The sequence below is a fragment of the Hydra vulgaris genome, chromosome 10 (genome assembly GCF_038396675.1).
Source record: "Hydra vulgaris chromosome 10, alternate assembly HydraT2T_AEP".
Classification (NCBI taxonomy): domain Eukaryota; kingdom Metazoa; phylum Cnidaria; class Hydrozoa; order Anthoathecata; family Hydridae; genus Hydra; species Hydra vulgaris.
The window spans coordinates 34,336,592-34,357,500 of NC_088929.1; the positions used below are offsets into that span (position 1 = coordinate 34,336,592).

The 20,909-nt window shown below is 27.3% G+C and overlaps 1 protein-coding gene across 2 annotated transcripts in view; it reads left to right on the forward strand.

Moving 5' to 3' along the window:
- The first annotated feature begins 227 nt into the window (after positions 1 to 227).
- LOC100208757 (DNA repair and recombination protein RAD54B) overlaps positions 228 to 20,909 on the forward strand; it is a 52,181-nt gene continuing 31,499 nt past the window's right edge. For both annotated transcript variants that reach the window (XM_065807889.1, XM_065807890.1), the window contains exons 1-9: positions 228 to 764; positions 2,473 to 2,494; positions 15,081 to 15,102; positions 18,638 to 18,692; positions 18,854 to 18,941; positions 19,083 to 19,191; positions 19,624 to 19,670; positions 19,838 to 19,909; positions 20,768 to 20,909. The exon at positions 20,768 to 20,909 is cut by the window's right edge and continues 4 nt beyond it. In XM_065807889.1, the coding sequence (XP_065663961.1) occupies positions 262 to 764; positions 2,473 to 2,494; positions 15,081 to 15,102; positions 18,638 to 18,692; positions 18,854 to 18,941; positions 19,083 to 19,191; positions 19,624 to 19,670; positions 19,838 to 19,909; positions 20,768 to 20,909 (1,060 nt within the window). In that variant the 5' untranslated portion in view covers positions 228 to 261. The remainder of the gene's footprint in view (positions 765 to 2,472; positions 2,495 to 15,080; positions 15,103 to 18,637; positions 18,693 to 18,853; positions 18,942 to 19,082; positions 19,192 to 19,623; positions 19,671 to 19,837; positions 19,910 to 20,767) is intronic.

Sequence of the window (20,909 nt, forward strand, 5' to 3'; positions counted from 1 at the left end):
GAAATGAACATAGTTCATAAAAATAAGCAGAGGGTTTATTTCTATAGACTATGAAAATTTAATAGTTTTCATAAATAAAAATAAAATAATATTAAAAGTAAAATTTATAAAAATAATGAATAAAATAATATTAGCAGAGGGTTTATTTCTATAGACAATAAAATCATAATAGTTTTTAAATATAATTAATGTGTAATAATAAACATAAAAATGTAGTAGCCTATAATGTAGGCTATATAAACGAATTTTTTATTAATTAAGATGAGAAGGTCTGCTGCTCCTTCATTGTCATCGTTTTCAAAAAAAAGTAAGCTATCTCCTAATTCAACTGCTAAAAAGTTTGGTTTATCTTTAAATTGCAGCAATGAATGTGACAACACGTGTACGCAAAGTATTGAAGAAAATTATGTTGGTCCAGCAAATTTTATAAAAAAAGATAATGTTGAGTCAAAGTTGCATACAGCTCCAATTGAAAAGTTTAATGTCATTGACAATTCAGATTCTGACTGCGGAAGTAACAATAACTTATTAAATCAATATAATGTAAAGAATTTTGTTCAAAAAGAAAATAAAAAAGATTTATCAATAGTTATACAAAAACCAACTACATTAAGTTATTCCAATAAAGTATTTTCACCACCATTTTCAAAAACATGCAGAGTTAGTAACACCATTGATATTAACAAGAACAAAATAAAGACTTATAAACCACTTAAGGCATTAGAAATAAACAACAAAACTGAATGCTATTTTTCTGTTATGTGGTAAGTATTTCTCTATATAGATTTTGTAAAAAAAATCAAAGGGGTACTGGGTAATTATTGTGCTTTTATATCCTAACTGAGGCTTTAAATAATTTTTGAATGTTAAGAGATTATTCAATGAAATTTAAAATTTATTAATAAATATAAATTTATTAAGTAATATAAACTTAGTTAAGAACAGTAAAAAATTTTTTTTATCAACTTATTGCTTCCATGTTATGGAAGGGGCAATAGTTTTAGGTATTTTATGTTCCCAGGCTCCAATGGCAGTTTTTTGCAAAGCAACTGTATTTAATATGGGTATAAACATATAAATGTTTGTAGCTTGCTCTATGTCAAAAAGTTGGCTAACTTAGAAACTGAAAAATGCTGGATTCACCTCTGATTCAAACCCTCAGTTGATGCGTATACTGAAACAGATAGCTATTTTAGTATGTTGTTTCAGGCAGTACACAAGGATGTTAGCGTATATCATTATCATCATCATCATCATCATCATCATCATCATCATCATCATCATCATCATCATCATCATCATCATCATCATCATCATCATCATCATCATCATCATCATCATCATCATCATCATCATCATCATCATCATCATCATCATCATCATCATCATCATCATCATCATCATCATCATCATCATCATTATCATCATCTGCAATTTTTCCATAAACTTTAGTTTTGCTTTCAATCAATAAATTTATACTTAAATCTTTTACTTAAAATAATGATAATAAAAAAGATTGAAAGAATTGAAATAGTAAAAACATTAAAAAGCAACAAAAAATATAAAAACAAAAATTTTCTTAGTAAAAAAATCTTCTTACTCTAAAAATTTGTGTTTTGATGGTTTTAAAAATAGTTAAATTCAACTATTTTCCTTAATAATTTTTGTGATTTTATTTTTTTAAATTCTTAAGAATAAAATAGGTAGCACTTGTTTTACTTATAAAACATGTGCTCTACCACTCTATAACTACCACATTATTTACTACTATATGAGCCGTTCAGAAGCCAATGTGATTAAGTCCAATTATTGAAATTTTTTTAATTTTGGTGATTTTTAATAGAATAAATAATATAATCTCTGGTTTTTAAAGGATTTATACTTATTTTTAATTGCCTCTGGTTATTTTCATAAGACAAATATGAGGGAAATAAAGTCTGTGTTTTTCCTGATTTATTCCATAAAATGTTTTCCGGATTTCTTAAATGAGACCTATATTATCTCTGATTCATACATAGATACACACACACACACACACACATATATATATATATATATATATATATATATATATATATATAAATAAATATATATATATGTATATATATATATATATATATATATATATATATATATATATATATATATATATATATATATATATATATATATGTATATATATATATATATATAAACAATTTTAAAATGTGTTCTACAAAATAGAGTGCACAATGTTCTTAAAGAAACAGAGCAATTATAAATTAGTAGAAAATCACTTAATAAAAATTTTTCTCACTTGATGAAAAATTTTTGTTGAGTGATTTTCTACTAATTTATATATATATATATATATATATATATATATATATATATATATATATATATATATATATATATATATATATATATATATATATATATATATATATATATATATATATATATATATATATATATATATATGTTTTTTAGGTGTAAAGTCTCATCAAAAAAGGTATTTTATTTTTGCTTTATTTATATTCCTAAAAAAATGTTTATAAAATATAAAGAAAATGTTTGTATCATAACCAGTGATAAATTCAGCATAAGGCAAGGGGGGAGGGGAGGCCACCTCCCCACCTCCCTGCATTCCCTAAGCTGATCAACTGACTCCCCCTAAAATATAACTTTCACAAGTCACAAGTTTTCATACGCCACAAGTCCGTATGATGTATTTAAGGCGTCCAGTGTGTGTTCTGGACCTGCCGTAAATGAAAACTTGCATTAAAAAGTTTTCATAAACTAACAGGATAGTAAATTCTTTTTTAATGCTTGCTTTCAGTTATATGTTTAGTATAAGTATATTTTTAAATAACCAAACCATTGCAATAATATTAAATGTTTCTTTTTTTTTTTTTTACGATAAATGTTACCAAAAGTAAACTTAGCAAACTCAAACTTTATATTTTTGTTTTTGTTATTCACCTCCTCAAGCTGAGAAGGCCACTACAGATAAGGAGGCTACTTAATAGTGGTTATAACCCTCTCTCAACTCTATAACTCCGAAACATGAACCTTGACGAACAAGGCCACTGTGTGGAGAAACAAGTTGAGCGCGGTACTACCAGGGACGTGGTGGGGATCAAACTCGGAACCTTTTTTTTAGTTCATGTTTCTGTTTCACAGATGGCTATAAAAAATAACAAAACATTTTTAAAGATATTTAAAAAAAAAAAAAGGTATACTAGGTATACAGAATTGTGACAGCTTTTTTTGATGTTCGAGTCTCAGAGCAAATTTTACACTTATGCTTATATCAAATGAGAATGAAAGAAAAAGCACTAAACTTATGCCCCCTCTCAACTCTCAATGTTGGGAAAATAATAAATCATTAAGTTTTATAATAGTGACAAATTTCAATTTTTTTTTCTTTAAAAATTTATTTAACAATTTTTTAGTGTTCAAAAGCTATGACCAAGTAAATTTTTAAAACCACCTAAAATAAGGAATTTATAAACTCTAAAATTTTATTTGATGAAATTTGAAAACTGGAAATATAACTTTAGTTTAAAATAGGGCATTTCCATTCCTGTGCATAATTTTTTATTTTTCTTTATTTTTATGATTTGAAGTTGGGACTTCAAGCAATATACATGCTATTATGATTTTCTTAAAGAACAATTATAACAAAAATATTTTTATAATATTTTAGCCTACCTGGATGTTTGAATATTTTTATCATTTTATTTTTTGTGTGCGTTAACATCACAATAGTTTGAAAAATAGACATTAATTTCTAAAACACAATTCCCTGTGCGATCTTTTAGATATGCCCAATAGTTATAGCATAAAACTCAATAACTATTGTTCTCACATTTAAGTTTGAGTGAAAGGCATATGTATTTATGCTGCAGCAAAAGAAACTGCTGCAATCACTTGTATAAGATTAAGAAAAATTAAATAATAAGAAATCGGAATGTGTGAAATTTTCTTAAAGACAATTAAAGCAAGAAACACGTCACTTCAATTTAAATTAACAACTGGAAGAACAAGCAAGTGATGTCAATGTTGAGCTTACATTTTCTTGCACATTATTTGTCAGCAATAGCGATTTTTGTTATGAGAATATGTTGTGGAGACTTAACATCAACTAAACTTGGCTTTTTGTATTTTGACTTTTTGTCATAAAACTCAACTTGGGTTTTTGTATTTTGATTTTTTGTCATAAAACTCAACTTGGTATTTTTCATACAGTCTAATCTCAGCTTTTGTATTTTTTAATTATCTTAAAACATGTTCAATAAATCTTCTTCCTCAATAAATGAATTTCATATTTTATAACTTTAATTATACAAAAATATTTGCTTATCTAGTTATAAAAAATATTTCTTCATTTAATTATGCAAAAATCTTTCTTGACTTAAAAAAAAATAACAGTAAAAATGTCAGTCATTTTTTTAAAAATAAAATAATAAAATTAATATAAGATTTTAAAACTTAATAACAATATAATAATTGTGCTAAAAAAAATCTCTATAAAAAAACCACTGACTGTTTGAAAGTAGCTTTAACTTTTAGCTTTAACTCCTTTGCTTTTTTAAACAGAAACTTAAACATAATTTTGTTTTTAATTAACTTTATCTATTCCAGAGTTGTTTATTTATAACTTTTCAAAATCTATATTAAATGTAGATGGTTTTCATTTTTTATAAAAGTTATTTTAGAGAGCATTTTATTTGTACTTTACTTTATTTCATTTATTTTCTATTCTGTTTTTGTTCTTTTTGTTTTATCAGCGCGGTGAGTGCATTGGCTCTAGCTGCTTTGGTGTTTACATGGTTCAATTGATTTAGCCATAAGGGCATTAAAATTATCTAATTTCAACTAGGCATGAACTAATTTAGCCATATGTGTAGCTTATATATATAAATATATATATATATATATATATATATATATATATATATATATATATATATATATATACATATATATATATATATATTTATATATATATATATATATATATATATATATATATATATATATATATATATGTTTTGAGTGTAGACATCAGAACTATATCAGAATACTATATCAGAATTACTATATCAGAAACAAAAACACTTATAGAGCTTAGTTTACATTGCTGCTATTTTTTGTGGAACAATGAGATCTATGAATTGGAGAATTTTGGTCCTATTGGTCTTTCAATCAAGGTTGTATTGGCAGAATCTTTTCTACAACATCACCAAGAAAATGCTTTCAAAATTGTAATGACATTAAATCCTCCTCTCGACTTAAAATCCTATCTAAGATACGTCGATGATAGTCATGCTAGATTTTCAAACATCCAAGAAGCAGAGAAATTCAAAATAATCTTAAATAAACAACACCCTGCAATGCAATACACAATTGAGACAGAAAGCCATAACAAAACTCTGAATTTCCTAGATATAACAATAATAAATAACAGCAAAGATAAGTATGAGTTTAAAGTCTACAGAAAAGAAGCCATTACAAATATTCAAATAAAACCGCACTCGAATCATGACCCCAAAAACCCAGTGAAAATTTCTCAAAATAAATTATTATTTGTATTAATAGAATTCGTATTGTTTGATATTTTCTTATTAGTATATATATATATATATATATATATATATATATATATATATATATATATATATATATATATATATATATATATATATATATATATGTATATATATAAAAAGAAGAAAAAAAGATTTCTTCATGGTTACTCATTCTCTTATAACATCAAAGTTACACGAGATAATGATACTGTTAGAGTTTCAGTTTGCATCAATGCTATTTTATCAATTTTTGGAATTGGAAAATCAAGTATAGAAAGAATAGGAGGATCTCTTGCCAAGACTGGTAAGTAAACAGAAATAAATATTTATTTATTTACTAATTAGTAATTCAAATGAAATAAATAATGAACAATTGTGTTCATTATTTATTTTATGTGAATTAATAATCAACAAAGTTTCTCTTTCAAAAATAACATTAGCAAAAAAGATTATATGAGCTTGAAAGTTAATAGTTTGGCTTAGTTAAGTTAATAAAACATTATAAAGCTTGTATATTTGATTATTTTTTAAGGAGTTTCTCCTAAAAACCAGCAAGGAAAACATACAATTCAACCTCTAGCTTTTTCAGACCATATTGTAAATAGTATTATTGATCATATCAAGTCTTTTAAAGGACAAAAAAGTCATAATGCATTACATGACACTAAACAGCTATATTTACCAGAGGACCTTAATTTATTAAAAATGTACAATATGTACAAGGAGTGCTTCCCACTGAATAAAGTTTGTCAAGAAAGCTACAGGTACTTTAATAATGTTTGATTATTTCAAAATATTATTGGATATTATCTAATTTTCTACTTTCTTTTTTTTACCAGGAAAATATTTGTAGAAAAGTTTAATATTAGCTTTGGTTATCCTTGTAAAGATACATGCTCTACATGTGACAAGCTCAATATTATGCTTAAAAACCAAAGCACCTCTGTAGAACAACTCATCAAGAGTCGTCAAGAAAAAGAGCTTCATTTGGAGAAAGCAGAGGTGTTTTATGTCAGAAAGAAAGAAGTACATTATAATGCAAAACTGGTCATGCAGCTCTTGCATTTGACTTTGCAAAAAATATGAATTGTCCATATGTTTCTAAAAATGATATTTATTATCGTAGACAGCTTTCTATGTGCACATTTAATATACACTGCTTAGAATCAAACAATGCTCACTTGTTTTGTTACAATGAAACTTACTTTGAGTTTAGAAATGTAAAACTCTTGTTTAGAATGTAAAAAAAGTTTTTACTTTTAAATTTATTTCTTTACTTATCCGTATGTACTTTTCTTATTTTTTATCACCTAAGAATCAAAGATGAGAAAGCTAGCCTCAAGGTGGTGAAAGGTTAATAGAGTTGAGGGTTAAAAAGTTTGTTATAATAAGAATTAACTAAATGAATTAAATAAATTTTTTTTTTTTAAGCATATTACTAAAAAGCTTGTAAAATAACTTTTTGGCGGAATGTGCTGTAAATCTAAAGTGTAAAGATTTCTTTTGTTTTTCTACAAGTGGCTGTTGCTCGAAATTAAAAAGATTTTAAATTCAACTCAAAAGAAGTGCATCAGAACATATAAGCAAAATATTGAACGTTATTTTGAATTCTAAATCAAAATCTAAAATTAAAAGGGGAAAACCAGTGATGTCAAAATGGTACACTCATTCCAGGATTCAATGCAGCACGTATAATTTAAATTCCTAAAAAATATTTTCATGTTAATTTATCATGTAATAGATCTTACTGATTTACAAACCTAGGATATATATATATATATATATATATATATATATATATATATATATATATATATATATATATATATATATATATATATATATATATATATATATATATATATATATATATATATATATATATATTAGAGTGATTCAGAATGAGAGAATTTTCAAAACAAAAATGCGTATCTTGTTAAATTTGGTGCAAATATATAGAAAAAAGGTTTTAAAGCATACCAGGCATTTTCTGACCACTCTAGACTCTCCCTCAAGGCTCATTTTTGTAAAAAAAATGTCAATTTTTTGTCAAAAGTTGCTGATTTCAATGATGTCGAGGGAAGGTCTAATAAAAACTAAGTTGGCTGAATTAAAAAAAATGGCCTAGACTACATATAATTTGCATTTAAAATCATACATATTTTTGTTTTGGTTTTATTACTGAACACTTTTTATTCAAATTGTCGATAAATTCACAAAATTGATGAGTTTGTTGTGATGCTAAGAAAGCATTTGGAGTATACAAATACATTTTTTCTAATATAACGAGACCATTAAACCGACCTTCAAAGTAAAGAGGGGGGGCTATATTTCAATATTATATATATAAAGAAAAAGGTTCTCAAAAAATAAAGGAAGGTGGGGGGCATGCCCCCCTCCCCCTGTGTTGACAGCCATGTGTAATAAAAATATTTTTTGGTTGATAATATTGTAAATTGCTTGTTACTTCAATTAGTAATGTATTTGGCTTACCTCTCCTCTCACCCTTATCTACCCCCAGGTCCCTCCTCATTTTTTTACTTATTTAAAATTGGTTCAAGTTTTTATGCCATAATCAATTTTTAAGTTACTCACGCCAATTATGATAAAAACTAGGTTTTCGATTTACCTTACAAAAAAGCCTACAAAAGAAAAAAAAAGTTTTTTAATTACTTTTGAATTTCTTGAAATTATTAATGTTATTTAAACCTATTTCCATACTCCTTTTTGTCATGGCATAATGAACTTTGTCTATGGTTACCAGTCTTCTTTCTTTATCTTCTTAACTAATGTATCTATGGGTATGCCAAATTTGGTAAGTTATTAGCCGTTGTGCTATCGCATTGTGCTATCTAGGTTGGTTATTTCTTTGATATCCACTTTCGGCTTATTTTCAATTTTGTAATCAGATGCCTTTGAAGATGGCATTTTGTAAGTTAAAATTGATCTGGCGGTTAGTGTTTTATCTTTATCAGAAACTTTATAATCTCGAAGCGAAAGAGGTATCAAAGTGGAGTCTAAGTACCATGAGTGTTTTAATATTGAGTCAATGACTTTATCTACAGCTTCTTTTACTTGACAAACATCTTTATACAGAGACATTTGATGTAGAACTGTAATATCAAGGTATGGGACTTTAAAAGGATTGTGGCTTTACAAGTACCATGAAGCATAAAAGCAACAAATAAACTCCACAATTTGTTCTACTTGAGCTTTTACATCTTCCTCTTTTATCAAAAAATCTAGTTGTTTAGATAGCAGATGTAACTTTACATAATAAAGAGATGAGCTAAGAAATCTTGCATGATAAACTGCACCTGGTTTTTTTTTTTTAACAATTCCTGATTTCGATAAATAAATAGTTACAAGCTCTGCTAGTTCTTTTCTGTCTTCCCTAGCAATATTTTTTTTTTAAATGTATTTTTTGCAATATTCGAGCGCATCTGTTGCTGCTTTTTTGACTACAGTACCAGTCTTTAATGACCAATCAAACCCTAATATGTTTTCAGGATTGTAATGAAACTCTGGGTTGTCAAACTTGTTTCTTAATCTTTTAAAAAAAAGATTTTCTGGTCCGAACCTTTTCTTCATTAGTAACATGTTTCTGAAAATGACCTATTCTATGCTCTGTAACATGGTGCCTGCAAGCAAGCTGGAGAATGTATTTACCTAAATCATAGGTAATTCTATTAACAGTCCTTTTTGTAATGCCAGTATTTGTTGCTGTTGTGTCAAAGCACAATCCACCAACATTTGATTTAATACCATATTTATCTAGCAACTGCATTATTCCTTTATATTAATTGTCTCCTGAAGAGGATGCATGAAGGCACACCCAACAAGTGTGAATCATCATTAATATTTACTAGTACAGCTAGTCGCTCGCATTTTAGTTTCCTTTAATTGTCTCAAATATAGTTTTTCCATCAAAATGAATTATACATGGGAATGTAGGTAAATGTACTTTTGTTTTTAAATATCTTTAGCAATATTTGAAATTTCTTTATTTTCTCTTTTCATTCTTCTAGCTGCAGTTGAGAGACTTGATTCGATGATGTTCATGTCTACTCCTGCAGCTTGAATAACCACCATTGTAATTCTCTGCAGAACCACAGGAGAGATGTTATTAACAGTTGCCATTAAAGCAACATTTCCGGAATAAATATCTTTAAGAATGTTGGCCCGAATTTTTGTACTGCTTGGTTAATTTTTTCTTTTTATCCATTCTCCTGGCCCGAAGTCAGAATCAGAAAAGTTATCTGAACTTAATTCATCATTACTGCTAACTTCTTCTTTGTAAAATTTTAAGATTTTACTCGGTGATCCATTTTTCATTGGGTTTTTACACTTTTTTTTTTTTTTAAACATCTTCGCTTCCAACAAGGCTGCAAGCAACCACTAATTAAAGTTAAAGTTACTGGAAGAGAAAAGATGAAGATTGTAGAGCAAGATAACGATTGACGGACGATTTAAAAGATTGCAAATTATACGAATCAGGAAAGCAAGATGAAGGAAGCGAATTCCAAAGAACTGATGTTCGAGGAAAAAAACTAGAAGAATAAGCGTTTTTGGAGCACTTAGGAACAGTCACAGAAAAAGGATGACACTTAATTGAATGACGAGTAACACGAGAATGAATTTTAGTAGATGGCACAAGAGACGCTAGCTCTTTAGAGCAGTGCCCATTATAGTATTTGTAGAAAAGAGAAAGAGAAGCAACATTACGACGATGTGATAATGGTTGAAGGTTGGCTGCAAGAGCAGGTCCAACTATGTTTACAATGCGTTTTTGCACCTTGTCTAAAAGAGAAAGGGCATCATTAGAAGATCCGCCCCAGATATGGCAACAGTATTCCATACAAGGCCGGATTTGAGATTTATAGAGATAGAGAATAGAATCCAGAGTAAGAAAGTGGCGAGCTCGATAAAGAGATGCAACCTTAGCAGATGCTAATTTTGCAACTGATTTGATATATGGTTTCCAAGAAAGATTGGAAGTAAGAGTTAATCCTAGAAGATGAAGAGTAGGTGACTCATCGAGTACATCACCGTTCATAAATATAGGAAGATCTAAGTTATTGCGATAACGGTTGGCTGAAAAAAATTGAGTTTTATCTGAATTAAAGTTCACCAGCCACTGTGAGCCCCATGCTGTAGCAGAAGTGAGATCCTTTTCAAGCTCAAATGACCCCTCCAAGCAATCAGAGGGTGTTGGTTTCTTATCACGACAAGAATAAATGGTAGTATCATCAGCAAACAATGCCACCTTAGATGTGAGAATATCTGGAAGATCGTTGATGTAAATTAAAAAGAGTATAGGGCCAAGGATAGAACCTTGAGGAACCCCTGAAATTACAGAATAAGAAGAAGAGTGTTGTCCATCGAGGACAACTTTTATGCTACGGTTGAAAAGGAAGGATTCAATGATCTTAAAGATGTTGCCGGATACACCATAAGAAGAAAGCTTATGGAGAAGACCAGCATGCCAAACTTTATCAAACGCTTTTGAAATGTCAAGAGCGATGGCCTTAACCTCTCCACCTTCATCTAATGCACGATAAAACCTGTCAGTTATTACTGTTAGCAAATCAGCTGTAGAACGAGAAGATCGAAACCCATATTGATGGTCAGAAAGTAAGTTATTAGATTCAAGATGAGAAATTAAGTGTTTGTTAATAAAAGATTCAAAAACCTTGCTTATGATAGGAAGAAGACTTATGGGACGGTAGTTAGACGAATCAGATCGCTCTCCAGAATTTTTGAAGATAGGGATAACAGATGCGGCTTTCCAGCAGGCTGGAAAACAAGACTCTGATAAGCACTTGTTGAATAGTTTTGAGAGTATAGACGACAGCTCCGGAGAACACTTCTGCAAGACAATAACAGGTATGTTGTCTGGGCCACAAGCTGTAGAAGAGTCTAGGCAAGAAATCACTTTAGATACAGATGCTGGAGTGATATGAATGTCAAGCAATGGATCAACCTGTTTGTTGGCAATATCAGGTAGAACGCAATTAGTGGAATCAAGAGATGATATTGATGAAAAGTTTTTAGCAAACAGTTCGGCTTTGTCTTTAGGTGAGGTGACAAAGTCTGAACCATACAAGAGAGGTGGAATTATAGATTTGCTATTGATATTATTAAAGATTCTCCAGAAGTCACGAGAGCCTAATTTTTAAGATGAGATACGAGATTTCATGACCTGAGAATAGCGGGTTTTGGCGTTAGACAAAACCTTTTTACAGTTGTTTCTAGCAGTAATAAACAGACGTCTGTTTTCTGGAGAATTGTTTTGCTGATAAATATGGAAGTAACGGTTTCGATTGGCAATCGCAGCAGCACAGTGTGAGGAAAACCATGGAGGAGAGTGAGGCTTGACCTGGAATCGCCGAGAGGGAATAAAAGATTCCATGCCAGCCTGAATCCACGAAGTTATGTAAGAAGCACATTTGTCGACAGGAAGTTGAAAGATTTCTACCCAAGGGCCATCACGAAGAAAGTCACGGAAAGAATCTCAGTCAGCTTTACTGTAGTTGAAAGAGGTTCGGTAATAGGGGGATTCAGGTGATGAAGAAGAATGAGATATTAGTTTTAGAGAGATCAAACTGTGATCAGAAGAACCTAAGGGTGAATGCGGAGAAACTGAGCACTGACTAGGATCAGAAACAAGACATAAGTCGAGTAGAGAAGGTAAATGATTAGGGTTGTCAGGAAAGCGAGTTGGAAAGTTGACACTTCTTTATAATTAATGATTTTACCTTATATAAAAATAAATTTATTAGTTATAAGTTGTTAGAGTGACAAAAATACAAAGTTAAAGCACATTTAATAAATTTATTAAACTATAAAGAGTATATTATTTAAAAACTAAATGTGTGGATGAGAATCAACATTAAGTCCAAAAACAAAAGTTAGTTAAATCAATATTTTATATACTAATGCTTCACTCCATATAGTAAAGTAACTCAATAGTTCATCTACCTTGAGAGCATCATTTAATTAAGATCTGACGCAAAACTGGCTAAATATTTAAAAAAATAAAACTTACACTATGCAAGTTCTCACAACCAAAACATAATCAAATTACTTTCTTAGTATATTTAGTGTCTAGAGGACCCAAATGATATAATCTTTCACCTTCTTGATCTTCTAAGAATGGTAAATCTTTGATTTTAGATTCATTGGATCTTAGCTTGTCACTTTGAATCTTTTAGTTCTGGAATCCTAATCAAAAAAATGTTTAACAAAATTTTAAAATCTTATTTGATTTTTAATATCTTGTTTTGATTTTTTTTTTGACATTCTTTAATAAATTAAAATATTTTTGCTCAAGATTTTTTAAACTTTTTCGAGTATTTACATCGCTAATAACTGGAAACTCTGCTTTAATATGTGGATTTAATATTTTATTTTTGCCATGATACATTCACATTCAACTAGTTGACTCCTATCAACCTTTAAGTTTGACTTTGGAGGACAGTATAGAATATCCAATTTTTTTGTAATTCCATATGGCAAATTTGATTGACAATATTTAAAGTGTTGCAAGATATCCATACCCGTTGAAAGTTGCGTTCCTAAACCATATAGGTTTTTATTAAAATAGAATTACCAATACGGTATAAATAAGCGTGCATTATTTATCTTACAGAGTATAATAGTGTTATGGATTGGTGTCAATATTGAGATAAAAATGTGTTTTAGTGACCATGACTTCTTTTCAGGTAAATACAAAATATCATAAAACCAAATCGATAACTGTACATTATTTTGATTTCTATGCAACATAATATGAAAAATCTTTTTAGAAGATCTCAAACTGTTTTTGTGCAAAATCTTGTGTTTCTGATAACTCATATCAATACTTGTTCAGTTACTTAAATTTTTATTTTGAATTTTAAAATTCAAAATCAAAAATGTACATTTCAAATTTTAAATCAATGTAGTGGCTTCAAATTATTTTTTATTTAAAAATAAATTCATATGAAACTTTAGTAAAAGACATTAAGTGTAATGGTTTGCTATTTATTTTATTTTGGGAAATGGCAGGCGGAAAGGAATGGAAGAATGTCTAGGAAACTTACCTTCAAATACGTAACTAATTAATGTAGCAAGCAATGTACAATATTTTTAACCAAAAAACATTTTTATTATATTAGAAAAAATGTGTTAGTATACTCCAAATACTTTCTTAATATCACAACAAAAGTCCTAAATGAAACAAAAACAAATATAAGTATGATTTTAAATGGAAAATATATGCAGTGAAGGCCCTTTTTTTTTTAATTCTGTCAAATTGGTTTATATTAGACCCTCCCTTAACATCACAGAAATCAGCAATTTTTGACAAAAAAATTGGCATTTTTTTATACAAAAATGAGGCTTGAGAGAGGGTCTAGAATAATCAGAAAGTGGCTGGTATGTTTTAAAACCTATTTTCTATATATTTGCACCAAATTTAACGAGATACATTTTTTTGTCTTTGCAAATTCTCTCATTCTAAGGCACCCTAATATATATATATATATATATATATATATGTATATATATATATATATATATATATATATATATATATATATATATATATATATATATATATATATATATGTATATATATATATATATATATATACATATATATATATACATAAAAAAATATTTTAAGTGAGACACGTCTATATTGAGTAAATAGGACTTAGTGGTTATTGACTTCATAACAAGAAGGGTTTTAAGAAGGGTACCTGGCACATCACTAATATATATTTATGTATATATATATATATATATTAATATATATATATATATAATTTTTTTGTATTTCTATATTTATACATATCTATACTTATGTATATTTATATATATTTATATATGTTTGTATATATATATATATATATATATATATATATATATATATATATATATATATATATATTTATATATGTTTGTATGTAGATATATCACTGATGTTAAGTGGTATATATATACATATATACATATATATATACATATATACATATATATATATACATATATACATATATATATACATACACATATATATATATATATATATATATATATATATATGTATATATATGTATATATATGTATATATATGTTTATATATGTTTATATATAATACTGATGGTAAATATACATATATACTGATGATGTCATACTAAAAAATCATTCATTTTATTTTATTAGGAGTTCTTATAGTTATTGGAATTTAAAAAAAATATAGGGTTTAGGTAGATACACTTCATGTACACTACTCGCACATCCCTAAATCAATCAACTGATTTGTTTAGGGATGTGTCATGTGCTAATTATAAAGTGACACTGGGACAGAAATCATCCCCATCCCCACCTCATCTCCATCACATTAAGTTTTTCCCCATCTTCACCCCATGCCCATCCAGTTTGTCACCATCTTCACCACATGCCCATCAGTAAAAGAAATTTAATAGTATAATTTTATATATGTTTATATTTTTCTAGCACAAGAATTGGGAAGGCGATGGTAAGAATATTATTTTAGTTCATTACAATAAAAAGTTTTAATATGTTATAAAATTTGTTTTAAAATATACATACATATTAAATAAACAGAAAAAGTAATAAGCCAACCAAAGAAGACCAAAAAAAGGGTAGAGAAATGAATGAAATTTCTTGAAAATATGAAGGAAAAATTAGTAACCAAAATGGTTGCAAAAACACGTCAGGGTATAGTTGGATTGCAATCCAAAATATATAAAAATACTACAAATTATAAATTGTGCTTTTGTTTATTTATGTCATTTGTTTGGTATTATGTCTAATGCAAATGCTCTTTTGCCTAATAGCAGGATTTTCTTGTTTGTTTTTAATGTTATAAACATAATCGATTTTTAAATGTTATTTTGACCACTGCCAAAAACCTACTACTTGGTAAAAGTTTTCTCAATATTATACTGTTAATAATTGCGGCATTATTTTAGCTTTTCCTCATTATTGTTAAAATAATGTCACAAAATAGAGTCACAAGTTTTTTTCTATGTTTCCATATTATTTAATAAGATAAAACCCATGCAGTTATTATTATGCGGTAGTGGTGTAGTGGTAGAGTGCTCGCTTCATAAGTGAAAGGTTCCAATTTCGATTCACACCACGTCCCTGGTAGTACCATGCTCAAATTGTTTCTTCATGCAGCCGCCTTGCTTATCAAGGTTCGTGTTTTGGAGTTATAGAGTTGAGAGAGGGTTATAACCACAATTAAGTAGCCTCTTCATCTAAGTTATTGTTTTTTTAAGAATTTTTTTTTTGACAGTTTTAATTGAATTACAACACTTTAAATATCATTCTTTTATAATTATTGGCCATTTTTCATTGAGTCTTATGCAATGCTTAAAACTATTAAGGGTAATCTTCACTACAGTTATAACATTTTTTTTAAAACACAATTTAAACAGGACTTTTATCTTTATTGAGTACCCTTTAATTGTGAATAAGGTTTGCAACTTTTTCTTCACTGTACAACTTCTGACAGGATTTTAATATTTTCAGATATTTCTGGCCTTGACTTAGTTCATAATTTTTTTAGGCTTTGGAAAAGATTCTAAACTTTTTGATGGCCGGTGACAGTTTTATTTGTTGCTTTACAAATGAAGCTATGTTGTGAAAGATTTTCTTTCTTGTTTCTTAAGTCAATTAAGAAATGAATATCTTGAATCTTTATAATTGCCTTGTTTTCTTTAAGATAAGTGTCATGTCGTTTGTATTCAGTTACAGTTTGGAATGTCTATTAAAAAAGTCTGCAGCTTTTTTTTTGTAATGGTTCTTTTTTGTAATTTGTTGCAGTGTTCTTTAGTTTGTTTGATCTTGTAGACTTCCTAAATATTTTACAGGTTTTATCACTTTTATATGTCAACACCATTTAAAGTTTTTGGTTTTTTCCTTAAATATATAGTCAGGAAATCTCATAGAATAAAAAAATTATTTTAATTAGTTATAATAAAGATATTATACATAAAAATGATTTTTTCCGGATTTTCCTTTTTTTTCGCCCCCAAATTTCATTATTTTCAAAATTTTTAAATTTTATCTTATTTTGAATGTATTTTCAAAAGTAATTTTTTATTAAACCATTTAAAATGTTTATTTTTTTACTTGTAATAGTTAAGATACAGTAGATGTAAAATTAGCTGATATCTTTGCACTTTCGTCTTTTTCAAGAAAGTTTATTCTTTTGCTATTAAAATTTGCTATTTAATATTTTAAAACAAATGGGGCTAAATGTTAAATTTTTTTTTTAACATTATATATGCATATTTACTTTATGCTATTTTTAGATTTTTTTTTTTAATGATAAAGTTAATAGTTGTTATTTTTTATAAATTTTGAAGTTTAATCAGATCAAATGTTTTAATCTATTTCAATTTAAAAATGCAAATTAAAACCTTACTACTATTCATTACAATAATATAGAAAAGGCTAAAGCTTAAATTACAATCATGTAACTTATATAGTATAGTGATTTATAAAGGGTGTTTTTTTTAGAGGTATAGAACTTTAAATTGCAATAAAACAACGATGGATTATTCGATTGACAAGAATTTTTTTTTATTAGAAAGATAATCTTGTGGCATTACATTTTAAATATAATTTCTGGCATATGACCGCCACGACTGGCTCGGATGTAGTCCAATCTGGACGTCCAATTTTCGATAACTTTTTCCAACATTTGTGGCCGTATATCTGCAATAACACGGCGAATGTTGTCTTCTAAATGGTCAAGCATTTGTGGCTTATCCACATAGACCAATGACTTTACATAGCCCCACAGAAAGTAGTCTAGCGGTGTTAAATCACAAGATCTTGGAGGCCAATTCACAGGTCCAAAACGTGAAATTAGGCGGTCACCAAATGTGTCTTTCAATAAATCGATTGTGGCACGAGCTGTGGGACATGTTGCGCCGTCTTGTTGAAACCACAGCTTCTGGACATCATGGTTGTTCAATTCAGGAATGAAAAAATTTGTAATCATGGCTCTATACCTATCACCATTGACTGTAACGTTCTGGCCATCATCATTTTTGAAGAAGTACGGACCAATGATTCCACCAGCCCATAAAGCGCACCAAACAGTCATTTTTTCTGGATGTAACGGTGTTTTGACATACACTTGAGGATTATCTTCACTCCAAATGCGCAAAATTTTCCATACAGTGGATGGACACAGATCCAATTCCTGTGCTCGATGGCGGATAGACTCATTTGGGTCTTCCGCAATGCTACGCTCTACAGTAGCAATAGCTTCTTCTGATACGTATTCTGCACAGAACCATTATTTTCGAAATAAAATTGAACTATTGCTATATATATATATATATATATATATATATATATATTATATATATATATACATATATATATATATATATGTATATATATATATATATATATATATATATATATATATATATATATATATATATATATATATATATATATATATATATATATATATATTATATATATATATACATATATATATATATATATGTATATATATATATATATATATATATATATATATATATATATATATATATATATATATATATATATATATATATATATATATATATATATATATATATAGTAAGTACAATCACTTTGCCTCTAATTAATTCACACTTTAAAATTTAACTGAGTCAGGCAAAAGTATTATTTAAAAATATTTAGTCAAGAAATTTAATTGTGCAAAGTAGCTTGTTGCAAGTAGCAAAGTAGCTGGCTACCATGATATAGTCTAATCTGTAGTTAAATTTGGTAGTACTATTAATAAGTATATTCTATAGTTAAATTTCATAGTACTGTTAATGAGTAAAAAATATTGGTCCTCAGGCTTTGTCTATAAACTTGTCTAAAGATTTGATTGCAGGGGAAAACAACAATAAGGTCATGCTGGGGCAAGCAACAAGTTATTTAGTTATATAACAAACTAATGTTTGTTGCTTGAGTGACTTTGGGTTTTCATTCTTTTTTAAATTTATTTAAGTTTTTCTTTTTTTTAGGAGTTCTTATAGTTAATGGAAATTCAGTTGTTTTAAAAGATATTGAGGGAAACCAGTAATTTTATATTTATTAAAATTTTTTATAGAATTAAATTTTTTTTTTTTCATTGATTTCTTTGTTATAAAAAAATTTTGTAAATTAATTCTTCTCCTAAATGTTTTTCAATATTGAGCTTTTGAATTGAAAATAATTTCAGAAATATTTCATATTGTTAGAATATCTAAAAGTAATGGCTGTAAATCTAGTGAAATAGCAGGCTTGGTAGATGGAAGCACTATTGTTGTTGGAGGTAAAGAAATAGAGGTAACAATATAAAACAAAAGAATTCTTAAGTTTGTGAAACATTTTGTGTCTGTTTGCATCGTAGTTTATATTTGTTGTCTAATTTATTTTATTTCATTTATTATAATTTTATTTTATTAATTTATTTTATTTCATTTAAAGATACAAAATGTATTAACTAAAGAGCAATATTTAACTGGAAAATGTTACTTGGGGGCAACTTCCAAAGCTGCTTGCTGTGATGATAAGAAAGCAAACATAAACAGTATTGGTTGGTATAAATTTTAAAAGATGAAATTTTTTAGTTTTCATCATCACAATTTGAAATGTTAACTTATTTTTTTGGGTTTAAACAATTTTAACATTACCTAAAAAAATAAGTTCAGTAGAAAATTTATATTTTAAATTTTCATTTTACCACTACTCTCTCTTTTCGCAATTTGCAATTTTTTCTGGTCTGTGTTTTTGAGTTATTGGGCCAAGAAAGGAAAAAAAAATTCAATTTTGTAAACTAAATCTTTTTTTTTTTTTTTTTTAAATTGCGTTTTTGTTAATACATCCAACATAAACACCCTTATCATAAACACCCATAAATACCTAGCCATTCATCATAAACCTGGATTACAATAAATTTTTTTTTTCTCATAAGTTTAAACTTAGTTGGTTCTTTAACAAATTTATTTTGATAATTTTTTGTTTGTAGTTGTTAAACCATTTGTGGCACATAAAAGTTGCTCATCAAAGTTACAGGTGATATGTTTTTACAATTTTGTAAAACATTTAAAAATTAAAATCATACACTAATAATTATATCATACACTAATTAATACATAACTATATTGAATACATAAACATATAAAAATAATTCAATTTCTAAAATTTTATTCATCATTTTAAAATTAGTTTTTACAATTTAGGTTTTTGAAACAAGTTACTTGCCTCGCCATGATCCTACAAAAGATGGTGCTTTAATAATGCCAAATGATATGGTTTCTTCTTTTGTTCTTTTCTATTTTTAAAGTTTCAATTTTTAACTGGATGTAAAATTTGCTTTGTGAATATTTGTAAAAATTGTTTTCGTGTGGTGCATAATAATATAGTTTATATCAATTTGTCTTGTGGTGCATATCAATATAGTTTATATCAATATAGTATGGTTTTTTTAAGCGTCATATTCAGTCAATATTGAGTGTAATGTGTCAGTATTCAGTCAATATTGAGTGTAATGTATCAGTATTCAGTCAATATTGAGTGTAATGTGTCAGTATTCAGTATTGTTTTATGTGTTATATGTTTAATAAATAAACATTTAAAGTAGTTTTAAGTCAATAATTTTAGGTAACAGTTGAAAATTTGAAGTCCAAAACTTTATTTAATAACGTTTTGTAAAGACTGTCATTTTTTTATTTAAAGATTTAATATAAATAAGTTTGAAAAACAAGAAACAAAAAATATTATTTATTTTATGAATTAAAACCTTTTTTAAGTTAGTTTTGAATTTCTTTGTTTTAAGAAAGATATCTTTAAACTGTGATATTTAAAATTAAAATTTCTTATTTAAAATAAGAAATTTTCAATTCCTTCCTAACAATGTTAATCAAAATTAAACTTGGACAATTTAGGAATCAGTGATTTTACATTTTAGGTTACTTTGCTTTATAAGGTCTATTAGTATTGAATTCTGCTTAACATTGTCTGAACAAACTAATACTTGGTACTAAGTTTAAACAATATCAACATATCAACAATAAAAAGTTATACTTTTTTCCTTTTTTGTGTTAGAATTTTTATGTTTGATTCTATAATATTTAACTACAGAAGTTGTATTAAACATATATTCATTTAAGAAATCAGTTAATCCAACAGAAAATGTGGCTGTTGTTGTTGATCCTTTTATATCATCAAACTTAAGACCACATCAACGTGAAGGCGTAATCTTTCTCTATCAATGCGTCATGGGTAAAAATGTTGCAGGAAATGGTGCTATTC